The 9877-nt window shown below is 37.7% G+C and overlaps 1 protein-coding gene across 1 annotated transcript in view; it reads left to right on the forward strand.

The window, feature by feature from the left end:
* Nucleotides 1-9877, forward strand: part of LOC139162419 (BDNF/NT-3 growth factors receptor) — a 121943-nt gene that overhangs the window by 61585 nt on the left and 50481 nt on the right. The window contains exon 4 of the mRNA XM_070742767.1: nucleotides 6793-6965. Coding sequence (XP_070598868.1) covers nucleotides 6793-6965 — 173 coding nt within the window. The remainder of the gene's footprint in view (nucleotides 1-6792; nucleotides 6966-9877) is intronic.

The raw sequence follows: 9877 nt of genomic DNA on the forward strand, positions 1-9877 counted from the left end.
GATCATATGCTGCAACGTCCTGCCTGTTGGCGACTACTTCAGCTTCAACCACAACAACACAAGAGCACACAACAGATTTAAACTTAATATTAACCACTCCAAACTTGATTGTAAAAAATATGACTTCACTAACCAAGTTATCAAAGCGTGGAACTCATTACCGGACTCCATAGTGTCATCCCCCAACCCCCAACACTTTACCCTTAGATTATCTACGGTTGACCTATCCATATTCCTAAGAGGTCAGTAAGGGGCGAGTACAAGTGCACTAGAGTGCCTTCTATCCCCTGTCCTATTGATCTCCTATATCTCCTATACCTTTCTTCTATTCCTATATCTCTTCTTCTATTCTTTCATTGATATGCTCTATTCCTATGTCTTCTTTTCTATTATTTCTTAGATATATTTTACTATGAGTATCTCCTCTATAACCTTCATCATGTATTTTACTATGTGTATATAGATATATACCCACTAAAACCCTCATTGTGTATCGGACAAAATAAATAAATAAAATAAATCCAGAAACAAGCACAGTAAGGATATATTCTGGAGACTTTCTGAGACCAGTTCCAGAATAAAGACAAAGTTGCAATGGCCACCAGTTTTGCAAATTGGCTTTTATTTTCTCCAGTTGAGATGGGGTACTTTGTGATTGATATGTCCCTTTCAGAAGAAATGTAGACTGGAGAGTAGCAGACCGAGCAGAACATATCGTTGTTAATGTTCAAGCATTGTCCCATTTTCTTTTCATTCATTGGATCTTTGACATGCCTGCTCACTGGTTGCTGAGCAACTCGGAACGGCATTGTGTACTGTATGCATGTGAAGAAATAGCTACTGTTGTGCCTTGTGGGAAGTCTACAGCTGAAAATGGAGTGCTTGGCAAGGAAAAGGGGAGAGCAAAAAAATCCAGCAGATAGCCTGATTTTGTAACCATAAATAATTTGAAAAGGGGAGGTATTCCAAGATCTTATATAGAAATAGGATAAACTATTATAATGTTCATGTCCCCTGTCCTATTGCTCTCCTATATCTCCTATACCTTTCTTCTATTCCTATATCTCTTCTTCTATTCTTTCATTGATAGGTTCTATTACTATATCTTCTTTTCTATTATTTCTTAGATATATTTTACTATGAGTATCTCCTCTATAACATTCATCATGCATTTTACTATGTGTATATAGATATATACCCACTAAAACCCTCGTTGTGTATTGGACAAAATAAATAAATAAATAAAATCTAGTAAACAAAACCATGGTTAGCTTTTTTGAAAGGAGAAGTAGAAGGTCCCAGAGGTGCCGTTCAAAAGGTAACTGGACTGACTTGATATTTTCCTTGAAAGCATTTCGCTTTTCATCCAAGAAGCTTCTTCAGTTCTGAAATGAAGAAGCTACTTAGATGAGAAGCCCTACATGGCATAGGACCAGATTACCTGTGGGACCACCTTCTGCCACACGAATCCAAGCGTCCGGTTAGGTCCCATAGAGTTGGACTTCTCCAGGTCCCGTCAACTAGAAAATGTCGTTTGGCGGGACCTAGGGGAAGTGCCTTCTCTGTAGGGGCCCCGACCATCTAGAATCAACTCCCCCCAGAGATTCGCACTGCCCCCACCCTCCTTGCCTTTTGTAAGAATCTGAAAACGCACTTATGATGTCAGGATGGGGACTCCAGCCTCCGCCCAGTGAATGTGTAGGATGTGGTAGCATGCATGTGAATGTTTCATTTTTAAGTGTTTAACTTTTTCAGATAATTTTTAAATTAATTATTTCTATTAATTGGATTAGAAGTGTTTTATATATTGTATTTTTAATTGAAATGTTGTAAGCTGCCCCGAGTCCACGGAGAGGAGTGGCATATAAGTCAAATAAATGAATGAATGAATGAATGAATGAATAAATAAATAAATAAATAAATAAAAATATCAAGAAATATAATATCCACGGAGAGGAATGGCATATAAGTCCAATAAATAAATAATATAATATAATGTAATGTAATGTAAAGTAATATAATATAATATAATATAATATTAGTATAATATAATATAATATAATATAATATACCTAATATAATATAATATAATATAATATAATATAATATAATATAATATAATATAATATAATATAATATAATATAATATAATATAATATAATATAATATAATATAATATAATATAATATAATATCAAGAAAACCCAGTTGCCTTTTGAGTAGAACCTTTGGGACAACCATGACCAGAGGACTGAGAATCGCCATAGAGAAGAAGGAAAAGGAGAAAGATGGGAGCAATGGGTTTATTTCTACTTTCAATTTGTTTGTAGAGAGTTTGATTTGTAGGTGCCCACTTTCCAGTGAGCTTCTGTGCAGAAGGACTTAAGTGAGATTTAAATGGCATGCTGGCTTTTCATAAGCCTTCTAAAAGCAATGTGATGAGGGGTTACGCTGAATGGAAATAACACTTTTTCCATCTTGTTTGAAAGTTGACTTATGCTACATTGCTTTTATCCAGAAATGGAGTGATCTTATTCTAAGAGGACACATTGGCAACAGGCTAAATTGCAGACTTCCGTAAAGATAGTCAAAATTGCCTGTTTCGTTTGATATGAAATTAGTACTTTTTTCCTAACCACAAAATTACGTATCCTGATTTGGCATCTGTTTGCAGCATGCATTCTTATAGCTTTTTATTCTTAATATCTGCAATTTCCCCTAATACAGGTATTTTAGAAACATTGATGGCAGAAAAAGACCTCATGGTCCATCTAGTCTGCCCTTATACTATTTCTTGTATTTTATCGTAAGATGGATATACAGTATGTTTATCCCAGGCTTGTTTAAATTCAGTTACTGTGGATTTACCAACCACGTCGGCTGGAAGTTTGTTCCAAGCATCTACTACGCTTTCAGTAAAATAATATTTTCTCACGTTGCTTCTGATCTTTCCCCCATCTAACCTCAGATTGTGCCCCCTTGTTCTTGTGTTCACTTTCCTATTAAAAATACTTCCCTCCTGAACCTTATTTAACCCTTTAACATATTTAAATGTTTCCATCATGTCCCCCCTTTCCCTTCTGTCCTGCAGACTATACAGATTGAGTTCATTAAGTCTTTCTTGATAAGTTTTATGCTTAAGACATTCCACCATTCTTGTAGCCCGTCTTTGGTCCATTCAATTTTATCAATATCTTTTTGTAGGTGAGGTCTCCAGAACTGAACACAGTATTCCAAATGTGGTCTCACCAGCACTCTACACAGTGCTCTATTTTCATATGTCATCATCATTCTATGCTATTTTGAGATACTTTTTTGGTCAAAGTACTACACTGCATAAGATAAAACACAATTGCGTTGGCATTTTAATTTGTCTATTATAAATTTTGGAGCAACAATTCAAATTGTATTAATATGAGGAACGGACTAATTTCTTCTACAATTCTAGTCACTAGTACACATTGCTCTCCATGTTTTCATTTTGAAAACATTCAAGCTACTAAACTTAGAATTTTGCTGTTTAAAAAAATCAATAAAGATCAAGAAATAAAGGTTATTGTCTTCAAATGAAAATTTGTGTTTATCTTTTTAATGGTGCCAGGAAAGATAAGGGTGAGTATTTAAAATAGTAGGGATCATTTTCAATATATAAATGCAATTTTATCTGAAACATATCTACAGCAATAGCTTAGTTGTTTCTAGGAGATTATCTCTATCTTTGCAATCTTGCAAAGCTCAGTATAAGCTCTGAGCCTTTCTACTTTATCATAATATTTCCAAAACCCTTACAATGTTATTTTGGGCTCAAATGGAATGACAGCAATGTGGGGAAATTGCCCAAAATATTGTTTTCTCCATAAACAGATTTGCCTCCAATTTTGAATTCATTCTTCTTTTTCCTGGCCTCCGCCACTTATAGAGTTTGGTCCAATTCTATTCAGTGTTTAGGGAGTTATCCTTCAGATGGACCAACAAATAAATGGACATTTACAATTCAGGGTCATTTTAGGTAAGTTGATTGAGAAACGTTTTAAGAAGTTAGTAACTGTTTAATATCTTTACTAAAGAGAGCTGGTTTGTTCTAGCGATTAATGTACCAGACTAGAGACCAGGAAACTTTGAATTCATGTCCTGCTTTAGTCATAAAAGCCAGCTGGGTAGTCACTTTCTCTCAGTCCAACCCACCTCACAGAGTTGTTGTCAAGAAAAATAGGAGGAGGAAGCAATATTAAGTAGATCCACTGCCTTGAGTTATTTCTAAATATTATAACAAATACAAAAAAATCCAAACTCACTCCTAAAGTTAATGAGGAAAATAAAATGTTCTTCAAGACACAGCAGTGACCCAGACAAAAATATCTATTCCATTTCGAGAAAAGTAAACATTGATTTGAGGAAAAGCCTTATGGCTACTCTACTGTTGTCTGTATTAGAACATGTACTGTACGTGAGGCCTGTCCTCAGAGTTTCCAATAAATTAATGGAGATAGGAGCATGTGGAGGCCACTGAAAGGTCCTCCCTCTCCAATGCATTCCCCTTAATCCTGGAAAAGACATCTGGAAAATGCCGAGGTCAGAAAGGGATGGAGAGGACAAGGAGAAATAATAATAATAATAATTATTATTATTATGTCAGTACAACACAGCAAACGAGATAACTATGCTGGATTTCGTATTTCATCACCAGTCGGCACTTCCCAAGCACCTAGGACTGCGTGATGTAGCGGCGAATTATGTTTGCCGATCCCAGTAAAGCAGCCTTTTGCAATTGACAGATGGAGATTTTGTCAATTCCAATGGTTATCAAATGTCCACTGAGATCCTTTGGCACTGTGCCCAGCATGCCAAGTACCACTGGGACCACTTTCACAGGCTTATGCCAGAGTCGTTGCAGCTCGATTTTTAGATCTTCGTATTTCACTAATTTCTCTAGCTGCTTCTCCTCAATTCTGCTGTCCCCTGGGATTGCGATGTCGATGATCCATACTTCCTTTTTCTCCATGATCACAATGTCTGGCGTGTTATGCTTCAGAATTCGGTCAGTCTGAAGTTGGAATAATAATAATAATAATAATAATAATAATAATAATAATAATTATTATTATTATTATTATTATTATTATTATTATTATTATGCGAGTTTCTAGTCTTATGAGAACTGCACTGAGGATACCACCATTAGAGGATGTCATAAAAATGTTCCCTCAAGAATAATTTTGAGACAAAAGGAACCTATCTTGGATTAAGAGAAATTGTTCATTTGGCTGTTTCACAAGGCAGCGTATAGTTACCACAGCAACCGTTCCATCATAGAACTCAGCAGCTTCTTGGAGATCAAAAGCTCAGTTGAGCTCCTTAGGGGTTCCATAGCAAGGGCTTAATAGCACTATAGATGCAACATGTTCTACCAAATGAAGTTTTATGGTTATCACTGTAACACTCCTGGGAGAGATAAGGGTGGGTGTATTCAGGCTACCAGGACTGTCCTTCTGAATAAATACCATTTTTGCCTGTATGTAGATATAGGTATGACAGTAGTTCCTCAGAAATGTATCTCCATCTTTGAGTTATTACAAAATTCAGCAAAAGCTCGCAATCTTGACATTTTACTGTGGTATTTCTAAAAATCTCACAATATTATTTTGAGTTCCATCAGGAACAAAAATAATGTGGGGAGATGCAACCCAAGACAAAAATGAATCCCCCCCCCCAAGTTCAGTCTTCTGGATGGGCTTCAATAACAAATGTGATCTCATTCAGTACAGGTAGTCCTCAATTTACGAACTTATTTGAACCCAAAATTTCTATAATTAAGTGAGACATTAGTTAAGTGATTTAACCATCTTTCTTGCCACGGTTGTTAAGTGAATCACTTCAGTTGATAAATTAGTAACTGGGTTGTTAAATGAACCTGTCTCCCCCATGGAACTTGCTTGTCGGAAGGTCACAAAAAAATATCACATCACCTTGGGACACAGCAACAGTCATAAATATAAACCAGTTGCCAACCATCTGAAGTTTGATCATATGATCATGGGCCATAACTGTGAAAAACGATCCTAAGTAACTTTGTTTGGTGCCATATGTTGAGGAGTAGATGTACAGGTTTGAGAGAGTTGTCTTACCGATGGACAGACCGATGAATGGACAAAGTGCAAAGCATTGACATAATTTCTTCCCATTATTCCAAAGTTGGGTTGGAAAAAAATTAAAAGATGGGATCAAAAGCTTGGATATTAAAGTAATTGAATTCGGAGTTATGAATCCTATCAAATGAACCGAACCAAACAGAACAGAATGTTTTATTGGCCAAGGTGTGATTAGACACAAAAGGAATTTGTCCTGGTAAAGAAGCTACCAATAGTATCAGGCTTAGGTTAGGGTTAGGATTTAGATTAGAGTTATATTTACACCAAAGCACCTTATCTTTGTGGATTAATTCCTAACAGCCGGGATGGCACAGTGGTTAGAGTACAGCAATGCAGGCTACTTCAGCTAACTGCTAGCTGTAGTTCACCAGTTCAAATTTCACCATCGGCTCAAGGCTGACTCAGCCTTCCATCCTTTCAAGGTGGGTAAAATGAGGACCCAGATTGTTGAGGGCAATATGCTGATTCTGTAAATCACTTAGAAAGGGCTGTAAAAACACTATGAAGCAGTATATAAGTCTAAATGCTATTGCTATTCTAATTTTATGATTCCCACCCATCCACTCCAAGACCACAAGATACAGAAGTTGTTAAGCATCTGGATATAAATACCTTTAATTAAATGTTTGATTCTTTCTTTGTAGACTCTGAAGGATGCCAGTGACAATGCCCGCAAAGACTTCCATCGAGAAGCAGAACTACTCACTAATCTGCAGCATGAACATATTGTCAAGTTTTATGGAGTGTGTGTAGAAGGAGATCCTCTCATCATGGTCTTTGAATACATGAAACATGGCGATCTCAACAAATTCCTTAGGTGAATTAAGAATTATTTGTGATTTCCACCCCCACCCCAACCCCATTCTATGTCCAAATCTGAATTTACCTGAATACACCTGAAATTTCATTAAGTTAGAGTCAAAAACATGCATGCAGTATTTCTGTAATAATCTACATTTTTTCCTCCAAGCATTTTATATTTATTTATTTTATTGAATTTATAAACCGCCCAACTCCTAAAGGAGCAAGGACTAGGAACCTTTGGCCCTCTAGATATTGCTGAACTATAATTCCTAGAAGCCACAGCAAACAAGGATAGTAGTATTCTCAGAGTTGTAGTTTGCTAGTATTTGGGATATGTCTCTGATAGAAGAAGAAGGGAGAACAAATCAAGTGTGGAGAAAATGAAGCAATCATAACGCTTTCAGCTTTGTACTATTTTTACAATGAAAATAAAAGCAGTTCACCATTTTACTAAGATTCTCCAATGATATGACATTGAAATATACAGCTAGTCCTCAACTTACAATTACAATTGTGCCCCAAATTTATGTTGATAAGTGAGAAATTTGTTAAGTGTGTGTTTCCCCATTTTATCACTTTTCTTGCCATTATTCCTTAAATGAATCACCACAATTCTTGAATTAGCAACACACGATTGTTAGGTGAATCTAATTTCCCCAATCAGAAGGTTGCAAAAAGGGGTCACGTGACTCCAGGACACTGTAACCGTCACAAATATGAGTTAAGTGTCAAACATATTAATGTAAATTATGTGACATGGGATGCCATAGTGATCTGAAGTGTGAAAAATTGTCATAAGTCACTTTTTTTGGTCCCGTTGCAACTTTGAATGGTCCCTAAATGAACTGTTGTATGTTGAGGCCTACCAGTGGTTCCTGGTTGGCCTTACTTGGGTGTAGAAACTAAGGAGTGTTATGATTGACAATGACAAGGATTATCTCCAAGAAATATTGGGAATATAGGCCAAATGGATACTAGAAAATATATGTTGAAGAAGACAATGGCAAACAACACTCTTATCACTGACAAATAAGTGGCATGGATGGGTAAAGCATGTCCAAAAAGTTCACCTGAAAGGAGAGCTTCCTTGTTTTCTTGCCAACACTTAATTGCCCCCGGAAGCGGAGTAAAGACGCTGAGATGTATTGTGGATTAAATAAGGGTCATTTTATTAAATTAACATAAATTTAAATAAATTTGAACACGTAAATTTAAATATTTAAATTCAAACATGAACTAAGGACCTGCAGAGGCCAAAACTAACGGGGCGGAAATTCCTACCAGAAAATTCCTTGGCAACATCGGGCAAAAACTCCTTGCTGAACCAGGTGAAGGTATCCACCTTCACCTGGATCCAAGCCCCTTCGTCATGTGGGAGGAGTTCACGCTCCAATCCCCGTGGGAAATTGGATGTGGTGATTCCCATGGACATCCTCTCTCCAATCCCCGATGTTGTTCCAACCTCTAGTTCCTGGAGAGAGGCGGTCCATCACCCTTTAAAGGATGCCCAAAGGAGCATGCACAGTCGTTTCTAATTGCCCATTTCCGCCCCTAACCTGCCAAACCCCAGTGACCAAAGGGAGGCCTATACTGATATCTAAGTGCGCCGCACCCTCTAACCAATCCAGTCCGCACCGTCAGTGTGGAATAGGTGAAAAAACAGCCGCCTCTAAAGGGGAGGCCGCAAAAAATTCCTATTCCGCCCCGAGGAGACCTCCATAGGACACACTGTTAATAGCGGAGGGTGGGCGGGTGTTCTCTTCCAGAGCCAAGAACCAGAGGACGAGGTCCTATTCGGATCGCCCTTAAATAGGGCGATCTAGGACCTCCCCCAGACCAGCAGGCGGCGCGCTACCCTGGCGCGCTGCCAGAAGCCGAACTTCCGGGTTCCAAAGGAACCCGGAAGTTTGGAGCTCCAAAGAGCTGCCGGCCGCGTCCCCCTGCTCCGGAGGTCCCACTCGTCATCTTAATGCCGGTCGTGCATTAATCTTTGTAAATTTTCCATCCCAGGTACATGAAACAATCTGTGAGATATGAGAGACAGAGTCTCAAAACTCAAAACTGACAGTTGTTCACGTTGGGAAAATGCATTTCTTTTTCAGAATCTCACTTTCCTGCAAATGCACAACACATTTAAAAGTTTGGCCTTAAAGAAAAATCCCCGAAGCTATTCATCTTGAATTTGGCAACTCTGATCCACTCAGAAGGGGCAACTATGCTTCTCACATTTCATCTAATTTTGTCCAAGTTACTTTCTGAAACTTGGTCGACTTCTCCCTCTTGCAAAATTCTGCCATACATACGCATTTAATAGAACTCTGTTAAAAAAAGAAAGAAAAGAAAGGTAAACAGTTATAGTTGTGTCAATTCTCTGTGAAAGTCAGCAAATGCACAAAGATTCACATTTCCAAGTCTTCATTTGTATTTGGCCCTGCAATCAATCCAAATAGCTTTCCAATGGGTCTAAGATGAAATTGGGCTATTTTCCAAATTGCTGAATTGTGGTCCAAATGGAATGATTTGATTGGTACACATTCCTGCGTAAGAATAGTCTTGCTTGATCAGGCCAAAAACCCACCCTTTAGTCCAGCATTTTATTCCTCATAGTGGCCTTCCAGATGTCCCTATGCCATGTGGTAATGAATTCCACAGGCTAATTATGCAGTATATGAAGAAATGCTTCCTATTGTCTGTTTTAAATCATCCAACAAGTTTTATTGCTTGGCCTTGGTCTTAATGTTGGGGAGAGGAAGGGGGGGGAAACCTTCCGCCTACTTTCTCCAGCCTGTGCATGACTTTATATGCTTTAGTCATGTTCTCACTCAATTGTCTTTCTATCACACTTTGTCCCATAAATGGGGATTACAGTATAATGCTGGGATTTTAAAATATATTTTTACCCCCTTTCCTAATGATCGTTTGCTG

This window comes from Erythrolamprus reginae, chromosome 2 (genome assembly GCF_031021105.1).
Source record: "Erythrolamprus reginae isolate rEryReg1 chromosome 2, rEryReg1.hap1, whole genome shotgun sequence".
NCBI lineage: Eukaryota > Metazoa > Chordata > Lepidosauria > Squamata > Dipsadidae > Erythrolamprus > Erythrolamprus reginae.